Source organism: Alosa sapidissima, chromosome 21 (genome assembly GCF_018492685.1).
Source record: "Alosa sapidissima isolate fAloSap1 chromosome 21, fAloSap1.pri, whole genome shotgun sequence".
In the NCBI taxonomy this organism is placed as follows: Eukaryota; Metazoa; Chordata; class Actinopteri; order Clupeiformes; family Clupeidae; genus Alosa; species Alosa sapidissima.
In genome coordinates, this window is record NC_055977.1 from 8,136,297 (window position 1) to 8,155,800 (window position 19,504).

The window sequence follows — 19,504 nt, forward strand, 5'->3', positions numbered from 1 at the left end:
AGTGTGATAGGTACTGGTAAGCTACCTGAGGTATTTGGAAAACAAGTCTTTTCTAGGCACTACAATGAAACGTCAACTTAATGCAAATAATACAGTATCTAAAAGTATACAAAGGCAACCGTTTAAACGCAAACTTTTGTCAGCACCCCTTTAGCATGTTTTAGGTAATGTTTATGAAGTTGTGTGACACTGGAAAGGGATATATTGCAGTCAGCACATTCAAAACCCCTGGTGTCGTGTAGTTGTACAGTGATTGAGAAACGTTTGACTGTGTCTTTGGACATGTCATGTCTGGGAGGGAGTGTGTGTTTGACCTGGAGGCTCAGAGTTGGTTCATCCCGAGGATGGCTAGCTGAAGAGCCTACCGGGATGGGGGATGACGTTGTCCCTGACAACGATGGGGCAATGCTTTGTTGGCTGCTGGTTTGAGGTAGATTTATGTCGGCATTTGGACTGGAGTCAGGAATGGTTTGACTGGTGCTGGGAGCATTTTGGCTAGTGTCTGCAGCGTCTTGGAAGGAATCCTCATCCAGGACAATAACCTGCTGTGATGAGCTGAGGTTTGAGGCTTGGGATGAAGAATGGCCACCAGACCGTGAAAAGAAGTTATGACGTGGTAATGGTGGTGGTGGTGAGGCGTCCGGTACCACATAGAGGCTGTCAGGATGGGCATAGTGAAACAGGCTTTCGTCAGTGATCTCTGGAACAGGAGCTTGTTCTTCCACAGCTGGCACTAGAACAGAAGGTGATTCCGGAACAGTGGGCTGAGGCAGTGTCCTTGAGACATCATTGGTGGTTCTTTGGCCAGTAGGAGCACCCTTTGGCCTAGCTGGAGGCTTTCCCCCTACAGCGTGGCATATCTGATGGGCATAGAGCAGCTCTCCAGAGGAGAAACTGGCATTACAGTGCCAGCACTGATGTGGAAACAGAAGAGGCTCAGACGGGATTTCAGACGTCGGGAATCTGAGGTCATTGTTGTGCATCTTCAAGTGGATCTGCAGGGCACGGTTGTTGGTGAATGACTGGTAGCACAGGAGGCAGCTGTGGGAACTGCGCCCATTGTGAAGCAGACTGTGTTTAACCCAGTTTCTCAAACTGGAGAAGCCCTTTCCACAGACCTCGCATCTCAGTGTTCGACGGGGCCTGTGATTCTCGCACTGGTGAGTGTTAAGGCTTTCTTCGCTGAGGAATGTTTCTGGACACAGTGGACAGGCATAAGGTCTCTGCTCCGCATGTTCCCGTAAATGCTCCCTGTACAAACCCAGGAAGTGAAACTGCACTTTGCACTCTGAGCATAAGAAGGATCTGCCCTTCTTTTGATGATGTCGTTGATGCCACCACAACTTGTGCCACCTTTGAAAAACACGACCACAGAGCCCACAAGCATACTTGTTGCCAGATAAGTGTGTCTGCAAGTGGGCACGTAAAATACTATGCAACCTAAATGTCTTCCCACAGTGTTGACACTCAAAATGCTTGTGTGAAGTCCTTGTACGGGCATGAATAGAGGACACAACATAGCAGTCAAGGGATGGATGTGAGGATAAGATACTAACATCAGAAGGAGTAGGAGAAGGTGGCCGAGAGTTGCAAGGACTGGGAGGATCTGGGTCTGCAGAAGATGAGATCTGATCTGGGTTTTTATTTTGGGGAAGGTTCTCACCCAGCGGGTGTGGATGGACTGGAGATTTATCTGGGGAAATGAATGTCTGCTCATCCATATGTTCTGGGGAATCTGGCTCCTGAGAAAGCAGAGAAGCCTCTTCTGTTTCTTGGCTAATCCAAATGTCAGTCAAGGGTCCAGAGCAGGCCTTCTCCTCACCACTAGACTTGCAGCAATCCCTGCAGTGAACCCTTACGTCCGAGTCCCTGTCATAACTCTGGCCGCACATATCGCATAAATATGAGTGAGCCTTAGTGTGTGTTTGCAGATGGAGGGTGTACTGGCACCAGTGGTTAAGAAGTTTCTTGCACACGTGGCATTTGAAAAGGCTTGGTGTGTTCACCTGACCATCCACTCCCATCTGGACCAAGAAGCCCTCGATGTCGTCTTGCTTCCTTGTAGAGCAAATCCTAGAGGTCTGGTGTGCCCTCAGTGTCTGCAGATCACTGCAAGCGTAGCCACAATGAGAACAGAAGAAAGGGGTCTCTCCCGTGTGCTCAAGAGAATGAGCCTTCAGTGCCTGCAGTTTACTGAAACCTTTTCCACATACAGAACAGGCGTAAGGCTTAAGGGGCCAGTGGACTCTTTCATGGGCACTAAGGCTAGTTTGTTTACTGAAAGTCTTCCCACAGTCTTTACAAGACAGGCTCTCTCCTTTGTGAGTGCACTTATGAATGTGCAACTTTTGCTTGCTGAGGAACTCTTTGCCACATACAGGGCAGTTGAATACACCACCCGGTGAATTAGTGGTAGGTTTACAGGGGGATGCCTGGCTACTTCTCTTATTTGAGGTGATGTGATCTACATTGGAGAGGTGAACTTTAAAATGGACGATAAGTTGTTCTTTCTTGGAGAATCGTTGGCTACAGCAAGGACACTGTATGAATCCTGGTACTTTATGCACACTCTTGTGGGATTTTAATTTCGAAACTTGGGCAAATCTCTTTCCACAGTGTTGACACTGATAAGGTTTTTCACCTGTGTGAAGCCGCTGGTGAACAGTATATGCAGAAATGTGGCGAAAAGAACGTCCACAGAACCTGCACTTAATGGATGTTTTTGCCATTTTGCCAGATTGCTCCCTTTCATTCCAACCTGCTGGGAACTTGGACATTATTCTTTCCTCTCCACATTCTTCCTCAGAATACTGTGTGCATCCATCAACTTTCTGAACATCTGGTGGAGACTGGAAAAGCATATCCAGGGAGAGTGATGTCTGACAGCTGGAGTGAGCCATGACATTACTAGTCATTACAACATTTCCTCCATCAGTTTGCGGAGATTCCTCTTCAGAATCCTTTTCAAGAAGTTCTGATGCAAACAATACCTCAGCATGAGGCTCAGAGTCATGTGACTGACTGCTGTGTGCGGTGTTCTTTTTCTCTTCAACTGCAGTTACCTTTACATTTTGGATAACAGGCTGTTCATTCACTTGGGCAACTTTTGGAGTTCCTTTTCCTTTTGCTTGCCTTCTGTTGCCCCACCCCTTTGATTTTCCACGACTCCTTTTCCGTTTCACTATTAGGTGTTCTGTTTCTGCGGTTTTACCCACAGGTGCACTTGAAGCTTGAGCATGAGCTTCACCATCTAGAGCTGTGCTTGGTTCTAGGTCAGGTTTACAATCTTTGTCGGAGACTAAACAGCCAGTTGTTATTTCAACAGTGTCAGAAGAAATAGCAGTCACCATTTGTTCTTCTGTAGAGACAGCTGGGATTGTTTTAGAGGGCTGAAGTGTTTTCTCTGGGGTTCGAATATCGTGACAGCCTTCATTTGGAAATGAGGTGGTTTCACTAACTGCAGATGTATATTCTTCACTGCGGTAAAAAAGTGAAGCAATTTTAGAGGCTCGGCCAGATCTTCTCACTATTATTCTAGATTCTGGTGGAGTATGATTCTTCAAATCTGATGTGATCATGTGTTTTCTATGCGTGCCAACATCAACCTTTTCTGAATCTGCATCAGATGGTTGGCTTCCTGACAATTCTAACAAGGTTTTCTGTGCTCCCTTCTCCATCTCTATTTCCATTTTAGGTCTGACAGGTACCTCCATTTCCCCCTTCACTAGCTTCTCAATCATAATTTTACTTTTCTTCAAAGTATTTTCATGTTCAACAGATGTACTTTGTACTGGTCGCTGAACATTTGAAGAGGGAAGTGTTACATCAACATACTGTTTTTCAAGAGGAGGGTCATCATTTTTCACCAAAGATGTACTTTGGCATTCAGAGGTGTTGAGGGCAACTGTGAGGAAAGAATCTGAATTAACTGTTGTGTCTGTGACCTCATCAGATTCCACCACTCCAGAGGTTCTAGAACGGAGTTTTCGCCTCCGTCCCTTTCTTGTTTTCCTTTGTTTTAACCTTCCAGGCATGGGGGCTGGTTGCTGAACATTTGAAGAGGGGGGTGTTACATCATCATGCTGTTTTTCAAGAGTAGGGTCATCATCTTTCACCAGAGTGTTTTCATGTTCAACAGATGTACTTTGGCATTCAGAAGTGTTGAGGGCAACTGTGAGGAAAGAATCTGAATTAACTGTTGTGTCTGTGACTTCATCAGATTCCACCACTCCAGAGGTTCTAGAACGGAGTTTTCGCCTCCGTCCCTTTCTTGTTTTCCTTTGTTTTAACCTTCCAGGCAGTGGGGCTGGTTGCTGAACATTTGAAGAGGGGGGTGTTACATCATCATGCTGTTTTTCAAGAGTAGGGTCATCTTTCACTTTACTCTCATTTAGGGATATGTCTCCCAGCATCTGAGTTTTGGCTTCCAAAACAAATGACTTAGAGGACTGCGTTTCCTCATCAGGGTTCTGTGTGGGTTGATATGATCCCTGGCCACCTGTAGGGAGTGAAGCTGAACACAACCTGCGTGAAGACCTCCTTAAGTTAGATGCATGTGTAACTGAAACTGATTGCACACATTCTTCTACCTTTATGTTTGTGCCATTCTTAGAACAATCCACGCTTTTTGCTTTGGGTTGGGATTTTGTAAGTTCAGATACTGTCTGCACAACTGCCATCAATTTAGACTTTTTTATAGGGGTCTTCTTTTTGCGGGTATGACCAGTGTTCCTTTTCACTTTGGTTAAAGACTCCACTGCATGGAGTTCAAGATCATCCCTCTCTTGGTTGGGTGGCAAAGCTGAAAGCTCCAACGAGACACCAGCATCTTCCCCTGAACCTGTTTTCACCCCTTGCCTATCACTTCTTTCTTTCTTATTCTTCCGTGTTGAAGTTTTTAATTCGGAACCAGTTAAAATGGTTTTGAGAGTCTGAAGCGGTGTTCCAGATTCTGTCTTTGATGTGTTTGGTTTGTGCAAAATGGCATGCTCTACTTTTTCCTCTTTACATGACAAAGGGAGAGAAGATACCTTACATGAAACATCTATGTTAGTAGAGACACAGGCACCACCCTGAGTATTTGATAAAAGGGCCGCTTCTTGTGTGGCAGTAACATTAGCCAACTGTTGACAGAGCTTTCTCCACCTCATCTTCTTTTTCTTAGGACTGAACACTTTTCTTTTCTTCCTTTTCTTCAGAGCCCTTACAGCTGTGCTCTCAACTTCAGTCACTTTTTGAGGATCTTGTTGATCAGTGTAATCCACTGATGTATCATTGGAATCTAAGGCTATTGTATTAGTGAAGCATTTATCAGGTGAGGACTGTCCATGGAGTTCAGCATCATCTCTGTCCTGGGTGGGTGGCAAAGCTAAAAGCTTCAACGAGACACCAGCATCCTCCCCTGAACAGGTTTTCATCCCTTGCCTACCCTGTCTTTCCTTCTTCTGTGTTTTTGATTTGGAACCACTTAAAGGGGTTTTGAGAGTCTGAAGCGGTGTTCCAGATTCTGTCTTTGATGTGTTTGGTTTGTGCAAAATGGCATGCTCTACTTTTTCCTCTTTACATGACAAAGGGAGAGAAGATACCTTACATGAAACATCTATGTTAGTAGAGACACAGGCACCATCCTGAGTATTTGATAAAAGGGCTGCTTCTTGTGTGGCAGTAACATTAGCCAACTGTTGACAGAGCTTTCTCCACCTCATCTTCTTTTTCTTAGGACTGAACACTTTTCTTTTCTTCCTTTTCTTCAGAGCCCTTACAGCTGTGCTCTCAACTTCAGTCACTTTTTGAGGATCTTGTTGATCAGTGTAATCCACTGATGTATCATTGGAATCTAAGGCTATTGTATTAGTGAAGCATTTATCAGGTGAGGACAGTCTATTCAAAGTACTTGAACAAGATGTGTCAGTATTTTCTTCATGATCAGTGTCCATGGAGATTTTTGACAAAGGATGGAGGCTGCTCTCAGACTTGACAGGAAGAACTGTTCGAAGTGACCTTCTTGTAGGAGTGACTAAGGCTTTGACCTTTTCTCTTTCCACTCGTGGCTGATGCTGTTTTTTGGGGAGTACTCCCTCAACATAATTTGTGATGCCACCATTATCCGTAGAACTAGACTCGGTTTCCTGAACTATTTCAAGAATTTTAGCCATTCTTAACAGAGTCTTTTTCTTGAACGGCCGGCCAGGTTTTCGTTTCAACATTGCCACATAATCTGTTGTTTGCATCGAGCTCTGCTGTAAACCTGCAGGATGTCCCATGTCTACTGCTGACAATGCAAATTCTGCCTGTTCTATTTTAATCTCTGTGCATTTACCATCAACTTTCTCATCAACCTTATTACCACTGCTGTTTTCTCTCAGTTTCTGTGAATCACTGTGCCCTACCACTAACTGTTCCAAAGATGATTTTGGTGTTTTTTGTTTGTTTGTTTTTTTCACAGGTTTAGTGGCGGAAAGTGGCATAGCGAGAGGTTCTGGTTTTATTTCAGGCAGTTCTGAAAAGGTTTTGGTGTTGATAAATTCATTGGGTTCCTGAGATGTTTCGCTTTTAGTTGCACCAGTTCTTGCTCTTTTTACTCTCTCAGAATTTCTTTTTGACATTTTCCCACAACTTTGTTTGGGTGTTGTCACTTCAAGTGGAACATCTTTCCTGGATGTTACTTTTATAACAGGAACATGAAACTCTTCCTCTGTAAAGTCAAAACTGCGATTTACAATTGACAACTGAACTTGTTCCTTTTTGGGCACAGTCATCTCTCCCTTCTTAACTTTTCTTGGGGTACTGGTTTTGAGGAGGGATGTTTCAGTACTCATATCCAATGAATTGTCCTGAGAAGCAGGCTGTACCTTGGGAACTCTGACTTTCTTTTTGAAGCTGCTGCCTTTTGGGGTTTGTGGAGATTTAGGTGATGACACAATACATTTGCCATGTAAGGTTGTATTAATGTTGACCTCTGGCAACTTGTCGTCTTCTTTCAAATCAGATGATACCCTTTTCTTATGTGACTTCATCTGTTTAAATGAACTGTTTTCAGGTACCTGACTCGTGAGCTTTTCAGAGTCAGTGTGTAATAAAACATTTTCAGTCAAAACTGGCTGTGAAGCTCCCAGGACATTTTTTGTTTCCTTTTTGGGGTGACGGTATCGATGTGTTTTTGGTGTAGGTTCAATGTTAGACCACCGTTTGGCTGATTTTGGTTGTGTACTACAATGGTCGGATTCATTTAATGTGACTCTGGATGAGTTGGGTACTTGATCAACACTGCAGTTATTTTGATTTTGATGTCCATTTTCTCCATCCTCTGTGGCTTTCCTCTTTCTTGTCTTCTTTTCTCTCGGTGGAGGTTGTGAAATGTAAACACTCAGATCTTCCTTGCTACACATGGCATCTTTTTCAAGTGGTAAGCCATTAGGTTCTATCTGTCCCATGTCGTTTTGTCCTTTCTCCTCAATAGCTGGCATCTTTTTAGAAGCTGTCTTAGCATTTCGCTTTGGTGCTTTTTTAAAGGGTTTCAGAGAACTTTCAGAGAGTGTTTCAGGGAGCACAGTTTCATCGGTCATAGATGGTAGGACATCAGGGTTGTTCTGTGTTCTGTTGTTAGGGTTGTTACTTCTTTTAGGTGTTCCTTTCCTCTTGGCCTTTTCTTTCCTCTTGAAATCTTTCTGTACACTTGTTTGAGTTTCGATAGGAACTCCCTCTGAATTATCAATCATTTCAGCTTGCAACTCATTTGCATCCATGACTTCACACAGCAATTCTGATTTATTCTGCGTATCAGCCACATAACCCTTCACAGGCTTTTTTCCTTTTGGAGTGGCACTTTTAGCACGGCTTAGTTTATTTTCGTTTTTGATTTTCCCTTTCATTGCAATTGTATTTTCATGATCTTTCTGTGGGAAGATGATGTGTGGGGCAGCACTGTTTGGTTGAAGACATGTCTGAGGACCGGCCTTCCTTGACTTTACAGATATCTTTTTTCGCCGTTTCTCTGTCAGTTCTACTCTTACGGGCATCAGGGGAGTGTGCCTCAATTCCATATTTTTACTGATGTTGCCATCCCGCTTTTTAGAGCTTTTCTTAGCGCTGCTACGTGTACTAGCTTTGACGACAGCTTTTGACGATAGCTTTGATGACCGTTTTATGGCAGAAACATCACCTACTACTGGCAGGTTTACTGGTTTATGTGATGATGTAACACTGTTGCTTTGGCTACTGGTGGACCACTTCTCTGTATTCATATCTACTTTTTTCTTTCGTGTTTTTCTGATGCTCTTTAGGCGGTGAGATGCTGACTGACGAGTCTTCCGGGCCAGCACAGTTTCTGGTGCCGACTTGGGATCTTGGGGAACACTAAAAACGGACGTCCCTTGAGTTCTTTGCAGTTTGCGCAATGCTTTCTTGTGTGATTTTCCTTTACATTGTGTAGCCTGTACACATTTTTTGGGACGTTCCATACAATCTTCATATTGGTTGGAATTTCCTGATAGAGCTATCAAAGACATCAGTGAAGGAGCTTTTGGGACTTGAATGGGCCTTTTAGGTAGTGGAGATATACTAAGGCTGTGAATATATTCTTTCACTTCACTTGGAATAGAACTAGTACATGGAAGGCTTTTATCATTTGGGGAGTTGAGGAGGGCATTCGGTCTTTGCATGTCACTCTTTACCAAATGCTTTAGAGGAACATCAGCAGCCTCGTTTACGTGCGGATCTTTAGCGTCTTTCTCACATTCTTTAACTAGTTCTAGAAGTTTTGACATCTTTAACAGGGTCTTTTTCTTAAATGGCCGACCTGCTTTCCGTTTTTGTTTTTTCAGTATTCTAGTGAGCCCCATACCTAATTGTGTACTACCTCCAGCCTTCACGTTGTCAATTTCGGCCAAAGCCGGGTGCTGTGTGACCTCTGAGGTGTTAATATTAGTGGCGTCCTGACCAGATATATCAAGACTTAGTTCCTCTAATGTTCCTCTGTGCTGATCAGCCATGATCGCCCTCTTTTCGTCACATTCATTAGGAGGTGATTCAAGAGGCGAAGACATCCCTATTTCTTTTGCTAATGGCTCACTGGAGTTTTTACACACTGGGTTTGCCTCGCACTGGTGTGAGGCAAAGGGTTCTGATGGAATTGCGGTTCCACCTTTATGACATCTGTCCAATGAGAACTCTGAAGTGGAGGCAAAAACAGTAACAGCTGACTCACCTCGTTCCCTTGAGGTCGTGGAACCACTATGCCCAGATTCTACTGTGCTCTCACATTGTCTCTCTCTATGAAACATGGAAGCCTTAGACTCTGGCAACATCACAGGATCTAAATAATTGTGTTTTTGTCCTGAAGAGCATGAGTTTGGTGCATGAGGTTCTTCCAGTGACAAATGACCACTCGCAGTTGTTTCAAGTGATTCGATGTTTGATGACGGTCCACTGGCCAAGCTGCTGATTACTGGTTCCTTTCCCTACGGAACAGAGGTACACAATTAGCAACTGTTTCATTTCTTCCACTTGTCTCACTTTTAGGTCGCTTTGGGTAAAACTGTCACAATGAATGTAAATAGAATGTAAATGTCTATTTTCAGATTCTAACAGAGCACAACACTGTCATAACCCATTTATAAGAGACCTACCTCGAGTTCAGAGCCTAGATGACAACTGTCCTTGGGTGGATCCTCCTTGTGTCTTTCATCAGCGACTGTCTGTTCAATAAAGGACAGGTTTCTGCTTTTCTTCTTGTCCTCTTCCTCTATCTTTCTTCCTTCATCCAAAGAACAAGCCATAGTCTTTTCTTCCATCATCTGGTAAATGGCTGATGGATATAATGCCGATGGGTATGATACTGATGGATATGGCGCAACTGGGTACTCAGTGCTTCCTGAAGCAACTTCAGGTAAGACCACTTGCTGCTGCTGACCCCAAAATACACCGTCTTGATGAAATGGGAAACTGAAAGCTGCTGGTGTTCCATGCACAGCAACAGATGATTCATAGGACAAATAACTGCTGTCCCACACCGTCCCCTAAACCACAAAAACAGTAAAAACAACAACAGTAAATTGTTAATCAAGGTTATAAATCATAACAATTAATGAACAGTTTAATGTGCAGAGCGTGATTTCCATGCCCAGAAGTTTCTGATGTGATAGCCAACACAAGCTTTGGTGTGCATTTAGACAGCTCTGAGTACAGATTGAACAGTGAATGACCTCAATGAACAGTGAATGAACTCAATGAACAGATCACTGGAAAAAAAGCTAAATTTAAGAATGGCATCTCCTAGGCTACTGCCTATGAAAATAAATAAAATGATAAATTAGTATTAATGATAAATACAGACCTTTGGCTGGATGGCATTGTATTGGTATGCTGTTGAGTGCGAGATATCGGCATAAACAGCAGGACTTTCATCATCAGAGATGTCTGACCACTCTTCTCTTCTATGAAGGTCCTTTTTCAAGTCGTCCTCCCCCAGGACTGTAAAACTGGAATCCCACCTTTGACCTTCATCACTGCTCCAGGTCCCTCCTTCATCAGACATGGTTCCTTTACACCTGTAACCTGTAAACCAAGAAATTATACAGGTTTGAACTATTTGACAGCTTTTACAATTAAATCAGAAGTAGAAAGATATGTTTAATGAGTAGTGAAGTGTGAATTAAAATATGGATATGTTCACAAATAAGCTATTATACAAAAATGTCATGCCTTTTTATAACAAAACTAGTTTGTCACAATTGTGACTACTTAATCATTTGTTATTGAACATACCTAGGAAACTGCTGAATTTATAAATGTAACATGTAACCTTTGAATAGATCAGTGTTTCTCAAAGTGTGGTCTGGGGACCACTGGTGGTCTGCAAGCTATCCCAAATGGTCCGCGAGCAGACGTGGTAAAATATAATATAGATGAGTCGTTTGCAATATTGAACCAACTTGTATGTAAATTCAAACCGTTCTGCAACACTGCCCATGTAAGCGTTTTAATCATATGAATCCTCATGATACAATAAGCAAGGTGCAAAGACAATAACCAAGATGGTTCAGTGAGTAGGCATATTGTGTAACATACTGTTGAAGTAGGTCTACTGCTTTTTTTTTGGTAGGTGGTCAGTGATTTTTTTAAATTGGTTAAGTGGTCCTTGGTATGAAAAAGTTTGAGAAACACTGGCATAGATTAATAAACAATCAGTGATTAATATGGCTCATTCCCTCTAAGTACATTGAAGCATTAAGCTACAGGGAGCGGGGTACTAGTAGGCTACTTTTCACGGCTATGCGACAGGCTCGATGGAAAGTAGCTTGAATTTGACTCGTTTAGAATATTACTCTTGCTTTGAGCATCACACTTGCTGCTGCACTGTAACAATGTCCGTTATCTTTGCAACAAAGTTGCGCGAATGACAAATATATATATTGCCACACGCTGTCAGGGTGTTTCTTGAGAGGTTCGTGAGGTCCGTAGCCTAGACAAGTCATTTTAAGCCTTCATTTAGTCGTTCCCAGATCAGTTGTAGGCTAATGAACTCTAGTTTCGTCCCCACGGGGTCGCCCACCACCACCCAAATTATCATTAGACAAATGTGTTTGATCATCTTAAAATGCAGCTGCTGTTTAGCGGAAGTGTTGGTGCACCATGCATGAAATTGCATCCAACTTAAAGCTTTATAGTATGCAACCAAATTGCCCTCTTGAACGTTTCTGGTGAAACCCTTTAGAAACTTGCCAGCTTCCAAGCTAAAGCACTCTGCAGGTCGCCCCCTTGCTTGCTTGCTCAACTCGTGTAGGCTACTCACCATGCGAGACGGGATGGACGGCTCACGAGAGTCACATACTAACCTCCCAGGATGAGAGCTCTCATATACAGATTAAGCAGAGTTTGCCTGTCTGTTTGCAACTGTGAATGACAAACAGCGCGTGTGATTATAAATGTATCTACTAACACAACTCGTTCGAAGACACATCCGAACACAACATCCGGAAGACCCGGAAATGAGGTATTTTTACGCAGTAGGCTGGTGCTGGGGGGGGGCTGCAATTGATATTTATATTTTGGTGTCTAATAACAGTTTGTTGCCTTATTAAATGGTTTTGAGTATGTCATCCTAGTCACATTCAAGCCTATATTGTGTTTTTGTAAGGCTTACACATTCCATTTAAAACAACAACACTCCCTCCCCCCCCCCACACACACACGTAGGCCTACGTTATATATTATTAGCCAATATATGTAAGGGATAATGCCCGACGAGGTGTCCATTATCCATTGAAAAGTTGATTGTTGACAATGCTGCCTTGGTTACCAACTAGCGTTTGAGCCAGCACCATAGACAGTAAAAGAAAGGCCAGCACAGTGATTTAGAACTGTCATCAGGCAATTCGAACGGAACGTCTTTTTATGGACCCTTTCAAGAGAGTTCCATTATCAGCATCATAGTTGGCCCCACAAGACTTCCTTTTTAACATTCCATATGTTATCTTAATGTAGAGGAAGTAGATTGGGGCCCAAATAGAACGTTCAAGCATTGTTTTTGTTTGTATTGATGAAAGGGTCTATAGGTACAGTATATCACTTTAAAGGGGTGGTTCAGGATTTTGGACATAGGACCTCATTTCCAAATAAGCAAGTGTGATATTTATCAGTGGAGACCGTTTTCAACACGTTTCATCCAGTCCTTCTAATTGCAGAGTTCGCAGGTGCTAGGCTAGCGCAAGTCAACAGTATGTGCTAGCCTGCCACTAAAGACAGTCGTACCCACTCCAAAGTACACCCGAGGCAAATAAATTATAACGCCAGACTATCGATGTAAATGTCTGTATTGACAGTGTTCTTTCTAACGTTATTCTATCCTTGCATTTCAACGATCGCATTACATTTTGAGGGACTAGTTTCTTAGCAGCGGCGGAATTATACTTGCTCCGGTTAGTAGTACTGCGCCGAAAAGTAAACAGTAAAGCGCACTCCAATGGGGATACCTAGTAGTAGCCTTGGTAATATCAGTCCGCCGCTGAGTTGCAAAATGACTACTAACAACTTTAGAGACCAAAGTATAACTATTGCAACGCGATGCAAGGGTAGTTGTATTTCTTACACTATTCTATCAACACAGACATTTACATCGATTGTCTGGAATTTGCCTCAGGTGTACTTTGGAGTGAGTAAGACTGTCTTTAGTGGCAGGCTAACACATACCGTTGACTTGCGCTAGCCTAGCACCTGCGAACTCTGCAATTAGAAGGACTGGATGAAACGTGCTGAAAACGGTCTCCACTGATAAATATCACACTTGCTTACTTGGAAATAAGGTCTTATGTCCAAAATCCTGAACCACCCCTTTAACCTAGACCATGGTATAATAGCCATTAGCTATCTTTAGGTGCTGTGTCACCAATGTATGCCCTGTTTGTCCTAAAGTAAAACTTAAAGTAAAAAATAAAAGTAGGCTACTTGAATACTGACTGAATTTATAATTTATTAAGACTGCTCAAGTAGGCCAATTATTCTGTGACAAGGCAGGTGGCATAGGCTAGCCTACCTGCAGTTTAATTCAATAAACCTCTGAAAAGCCAGATCTGGACAATTTAACAGTCAAGAGAAGAAACTGGTTTAGTTTATCCATAATTTATTTATTTTTGAAAATAACTTTGACACTAATAACTTTCAGTGCTCTGGCTAAGATACTCCTCATACACAGACAGTAGGCTACATATGACTCAAATTGGGCCATATTAAACAACCAACAGGAAAAGCATATAACCTACAGTATTATAATACTATTTTAGAGAGGTTGTCACAGTGTTGGGCTTATACATTTTTATTTATGACCATTTGGATGTGAAATAACAAGCCTCATAAGAATTTCACTGTGTGGAAAGTGCTTTTTAATGAAGAAGAATCACACACAGTGAGCCAATCAAGTAGGACAATCAAGGGGGTCAAGTGTCCTCTCCGTCTACATGAAGGATTTCAGGTTGACCTGAATCTCGGTGGCAAATGGCTGGAACCATGTGCTCAGCTCGCCCCACTTGGCCTCTAGGGTGGAGCGCAGGTTCTCGGAGGTCTTCTCCAGCTGCTGCTTGAGGTCGATGGCTACGACCTCCAGCTTCTCTCTCACACCCTCAGCCTGGGTCATCACCATCTGGCCGATAGATTCGGCCTTCTGCTGTCCACGCTGGAGAAGGTCGTTCAGGTAGGGCTCCAGGCGCTCACGCATAGATTCAACATGCTCGTTGGTGCGAGACTGCAACTCACCAAAATAGGTGTCCATTTTGCTTTAATGAAAAAAAAAAATAGTAAGCGTAAGGCGTTAATAATAGGCTAAGGATTAAGAAATAAATAGTAATAATAAATTGTAAGCATTAGGCGTTTTAGTTGTCTGATTTAATGATTTCAGAAATAAACATTGCTTTAGTGTGGCTAAAAGTACATAACATAAGGCTTGTGCGCTTTGAAAGGAAGAAAGAAAGAAAGACAGACAAACAAAAATAAAGAAGAGAAAATGTTACTAATTGAATGGGATATTAAATGGCAAACTCCTTCCCATAAAATCATAAAACACCGGTAAGTTCAAAAGTGTTAAAGTCCAGCGGAGGGGAAACTCCGAGATCTCCCATTTCATGTGATGAATTCCGCACTGCAGTACAAAGACAAGGACACCAGAGAAAAGCTTACTTGCGGATCTCCTCTGTGTCTTTGCCCAAGCGTTTCTTCAGCTTGCGGAGATAGATCCTCATCCGGCTGGCCACCTCGTCGGCGTTCTGCTCTGCCATGCTCTGCATCTCCACAGTGTACTCTGCTGCCCTGCCTTTGGCCTCGTTCAGGTGGTCGCGCAGTTTGTTGCCCAGCAGTGTCATGTCTTGACCCAGCTTTTCAGCCGCATCCTGGGCAAAAGGCCCCAGCTTGTTTTGGAGGTCATCTCGGTACATATTCAGGTCTCCCATGACGTCCTTGATGATTTTGCTGGACACAAGAACACACACACACACACACACACACACACACACACACCACATTCACATTTACAACTTCATTAAAATGAGTCTTTGACACCATAACAAATACATAACAAACTTTTGTAATACGGAAAAGAGAGAGGACTGTTTCCTATAGTAACTCATATAAGGAGAGATAGTTCGTCATGCCCCACAAAAGGTAGACGGTGGTTGTGTCGTGGCTGAGGAGCTGGGCTAGTCTACAGTAGCCAGAAAGGCTGTGGGTTTATTTTCCAACTGCCACTGTTGTGCCCATGAGCAAGGCACTTAACCACGAGTTGCTCTGGGGAGAGTGGCCCTTGTGGGAGCGTGGCTATGTTCCCAGCCCTATGTTCCCTAACCCTGACCCTAACCCTGACCCTAACCTAGAAACACTACACCCACAAGGTCTTAATGAAAAATTTAATTAAAGTTTTAAACCACTCTGTGTCTTTTTTATAACTCCTCTCTTTTATCTCTTCTTTTTAACTTTTATTTTATTTTATTTGACTTTTAGATGGGATTAGTGGGGCGGGGACAACTGGCCAGTACATAATGGTCAAAACAACCACTCACCAAAGCTAATTTTAATTCTAATTTCCTAACCTAGAAATGTGCGGACAAAGGGCTGTGGGACCATTGGGCTGTGGGAACATAGGGCTGACCCCGCCCTTGTAATAATTTATATGTAAGTCGCTATGGATACAAGTGTCAGTCAAATGAGTAAGTAAATAAGAAATAAGTAAGTAATAACAACAACAAATTACATTTATATAGAATTGCTTTTTAGAGGCACCCTTTACAGTATGCTTTAGTTTACAGTAAAGGCAGAACCTCGCTAACCAACACCAATGATGAACCAGTAAGAGAGTTCAAACTCACTCCATGTCGTCGCTGAGCTGAGAGCTCTCAATGGTCTTTTTCATCTCCTCAGCTCTGGTATTGATGTCCGCCACATACTCCCAGAAGCGGTCGACAGCCAGCTCCCATGTCTCCTTTGGCGGGTCCTGTAAGTACCAGCCATTGCAGCCTGCAAGGGAACACATTCAGCTCAGAATCACAGGAAACTAACTGCTATGTGGATTTGTGAAACACCTCTTGGATGTGAGAAGGTTAAAAGATAGGTAGAAAAGGTAGTTAGCTACTTCTGTCATGCTAGGAATTTGAACTTACCGGAGAGGACTGTTAGAGCAACAATCACTGCTACAACCTTCATGGTGATCTAAACAGAGAGAGAGAGAGAGAGAGACAGCTTACAATTTCATGAAATACTACATATTTCCGTAATATCACAAATTGTAATATTATTTCATTAGAATAGTAGAAATTCAAACAGGTTAACTGCGTGGAGATGTACCTGCTTTGGTGTCTTTGGCCGTGAGGTGCGCAGAGTGAGTCAAGCCGTGAGGTATTTATAGCTAGTGAAACGTCCCAATAACACTCTATGGAATGACGACCTCTGTCCGAAGGTCCTCATAAAAGAAGCCCTATTTGTTTTCTTTATTGCAGCGTAATCATTCCATTGGATTCCACGTTGTATCATATTGGTGCCAAAAGGACATGGTGCCAATCAGAGGTTGACTTGGAAGAACTTTGTGTTGGTTTATTAGATGAAAGTGGAATACACTTCTAGCCTGGGTTGACCCAGACGAAACTGTTCAGAAAATTTTTATTTGCTCTGCAGATAAGTAAGTATAAGTATAAATATACTCTTTTAATCCCTGAGGGATTATCCCAATCCGTGAATTAGTGAAACACACTCAGCACACACTAATCCCGGCGCAGTGAGCTGCCTGCAACAACAGCGGCGCTCGGGGAGCAGTGAGGGGTTAGGTGCCTTGCTCAAGGGCACTTCAGCCGTGCCTACTGGTCGGGGGTCAAACCGGCAACCCTCTGGTTACAAGTCTGAAGCGCTAACCAGTAGGCCATGGCTGACCCCTGTAGGCCACGGCTGCAGATCCATCTGGACAGAAGCCCAGTGATGCCCATTTCCGAAACTTGCTGTTTTACTACTTCCAAAGGCATGACCAGCAGATAAATGAAACTTTACATTTGTGGCTTAAATTTTTCCCAAATCGCTTCGGAAGTGCAGCAAACATATCTTTCTTGTAAACCAAGGTTTTTAATGCAGTTATTTACTCAATACCAGAGAAAATACAAGATAGATAGATAGATAGATAGATACTTTATTGATCCCCAAGGGGAAATTCAAGACAAGTTCCTGGGTTTGTGTTTTCATTCGGATAAGGACCTCAATGGGGTCTTTTCCAGACCAACCTGCAATGCAAAGTCAAATTTGCGGTTCGTCTTGGTCCACCCAGGCTAATACATTTCTATCACATGAGCTTACGAGCATCCACTGTAAACACATCCACAATTTATCAGTGTTGGATATAGGAAATGTCATGAGCGTATATGCTTATTTGGGTTAAAGACCGATATCACAGGCTACAATGAAAACACGGTTAAAAAATGTACTCTCCATATCTTGCTTTTTTCTGGTGCCTTTTGTCCTTTAAAATACCCCCTATTAAATGTCAGTAAATGTATTTCATTTATAAAGCTCTTTGTCACTAGCACTTTTTAGCAGCTCACCAGGAAGTTCAGAAGGACAAGGTCATAGTTATGGCTCTTTGGTATTAATGTGCAAGAGCACTTTGACCTAGTACAATGAGTTTGGTCTCTTATCATGTGTAGGCATTATTATTATTATCATCATCATCACCACCATCGCTGCCTGTGTGTGTGTGGCCATCACATCATTTTTGTGTGTGTGTGTGTGCATGCGTGTGCGTGTGTCTATGCGTGTGTCTGTGTGTGTGTGTGTGTGTGAAAGCCATGGGAGTTGCATCTTACGTAAATCTTGACTCCACCAGTATACCTGGTTATAACTAGACAATACAAAATAGATAACTACTTCCATCATAATATATAATTTACTTGTAAGAAAACTTGTAAGGTATTCCATCATTCTGTTTTAGTGTGTACTATTCTTCCACTGAATTTGCATTTGTATTAAACCAATTTTCAGCTGCTTACACACTAAACCTTTGCTTGTCACACAATCTTCTAAACATGTACTTCAAACGCCATAACCCCACACCAAATCTGTAAAACCATACAGTAATTCTCAGTGTTTGACTCAGTTTTCAATTTCCTGAAAACATTTTGCAAAACAATTCTCTACCTAACACACACAAAAATCTAACAGTAACTTGATTTCATTTTTCAAACAAAATGCCATTTGCCACACTCAGTCCTCAATGTACTGTACAAACACTCATTACTTTACTGAACACCATCCGATCATTCCTTAGTCCTAGACCAGTGGTTCTTTGAAGGTGGGGAATTTTCAAGCCTTACCTGACCCCATCAATCCGGCAAAATGGTAACGTTAAAATCCTTTTTTCACATCTGTTCCACATTACATTTCTCAGTCCCCTGGATCAGATGTTATTTTAATTCATATGTCCGTCTGTTTATGACTCTTATGTTTGTGTAGTTTTGAATCTATGATCTTCCTTGTCAAAAAAGAAAGGCATTATTAAAGATAATAAATTCCCTCCAGTTCCTCGCGCCCCACCTGTCATGTCTCTATTCCCCACTAGTGGGGCCCACCCCACACTTTGAGAACCACTGGGGTAGACCCTTTCAATCTGTTCCTAGAGGATTTCAGCCATTGAAATGTTCAGAACCAATGCAGATACTGAAATAAAAATGTTACCACTAGCCTAAGTTACCAAGTTACCACTAGTTTGTTTCTGCAGTTGAAAGGGTCTATAGGTCTGTGAATACATACAAGACCCCCCCCCCCAACACACACACACCCACAGTAATACATTTTATTTGGAAAATAATTTAATAGTAGTCAGTAATTTCGTTCTTCTGAAATACAGTTATTTCTGTCTTTGCCAAAATCAGCTTTTTCAAAAGTCCATGTACATCTAGTGGTCATTGTATTTTGCTTCATTTATTCCCTTGTTGGCTGTAAAATACTGTGTTCACAACAGCACAACAGAAAATTATTTGGGAAAAATCACTGCTTTTAGTTTCAATATTGCATACTGTGTATTTCAACTTCTCTCTATAGATGACTTTCCCTCTTATGGAAATATATAAAAGCCCATGAAAGACAGAGGAGCTTTAGGTTTTGATTAACAGTGTACATGATGTATCCAAAATGTCATATTTTGACAAAAGTGTTTATAATGTGAGGCAAATGTTTGCTTTAGGGATGTGTTTATGACATTTTGAATGTTGTGTGTAATTTTTGCTGGAGATTTGAGGCATTTGCCATTTTGGGTTTTGTGTGTAGAGGTTTGAAAATGTGTAAACAGTTTTAAACTGTAATTTATTGTGTACCCATTGTATGATATGACAAAACAGTTGACACAGACTACTTTTGAACACTAGAGGACGCCCCACAAACCTACAGTTTATCAACCGACATGTTCACATGTTGAACCTAATTTTGTTCATAAGCACTGAACCATTGAACCATTGCACATAACCATTGAACTTCACAAATTAGTATAAAG

At 42.3% G+C, this 19,504-nt stretch overlaps 2 protein-coding genes across 2 annotated transcripts; both read right to left on the reverse strand.

The window, feature by feature from the left end:
* Window positions 1-322: 322 nt before the first annotated feature.
* On the reverse strand, window positions 323-11,962 carry LOC121696147 (sal-like protein 1). Its single transcript, XM_042077478.1, has 7 exons — window positions 11,792-11,962; window positions 10,334-10,554; window positions 9,627-10,016; window positions 8,162-9,458; window positions 2,012-2,200; window positions 648-1,195; window positions 323-361 (listed from the first exon to the last, which is right to left on the reverse strand). Exons 2-7 carry the CDS (start codon window positions 10,532-10,534, stop codon window positions 323-325), a joined length of 2,664 nt encoding a protein of 887 aa, XP_041933412.1. The 5' UTR covers window positions 10,535-10,554; window positions 11,792-11,962.
* A 1,639-nt stretch (window positions 11,963-13,601) lies between these two features.
* Window positions 13,602-16,406, reverse strand: LOC121695623 (apolipoprotein Eb-like). The gene is made up of 5 exons (XM_042076639.1): window positions 16,324-16,406; window positions 16,140-16,188; window positions 15,849-15,996; window positions 14,668-14,955; window positions 13,602-14,267 (listed from the first exon to the last, which is right to left on the reverse strand). Exons 2-5 carry the CDS (start codon window positions 16,180-16,182, stop codon window positions 13,949-13,951), a joined length of 798 nt encoding a protein of 265 aa, XP_041932573.1. The 5' UTR covers window positions 16,183-16,188; window positions 16,324-16,406; the 3' UTR covers window positions 13,602-13,948.
* Window positions 16,407-19,504: the final 3,098 nt, after the last annotated feature.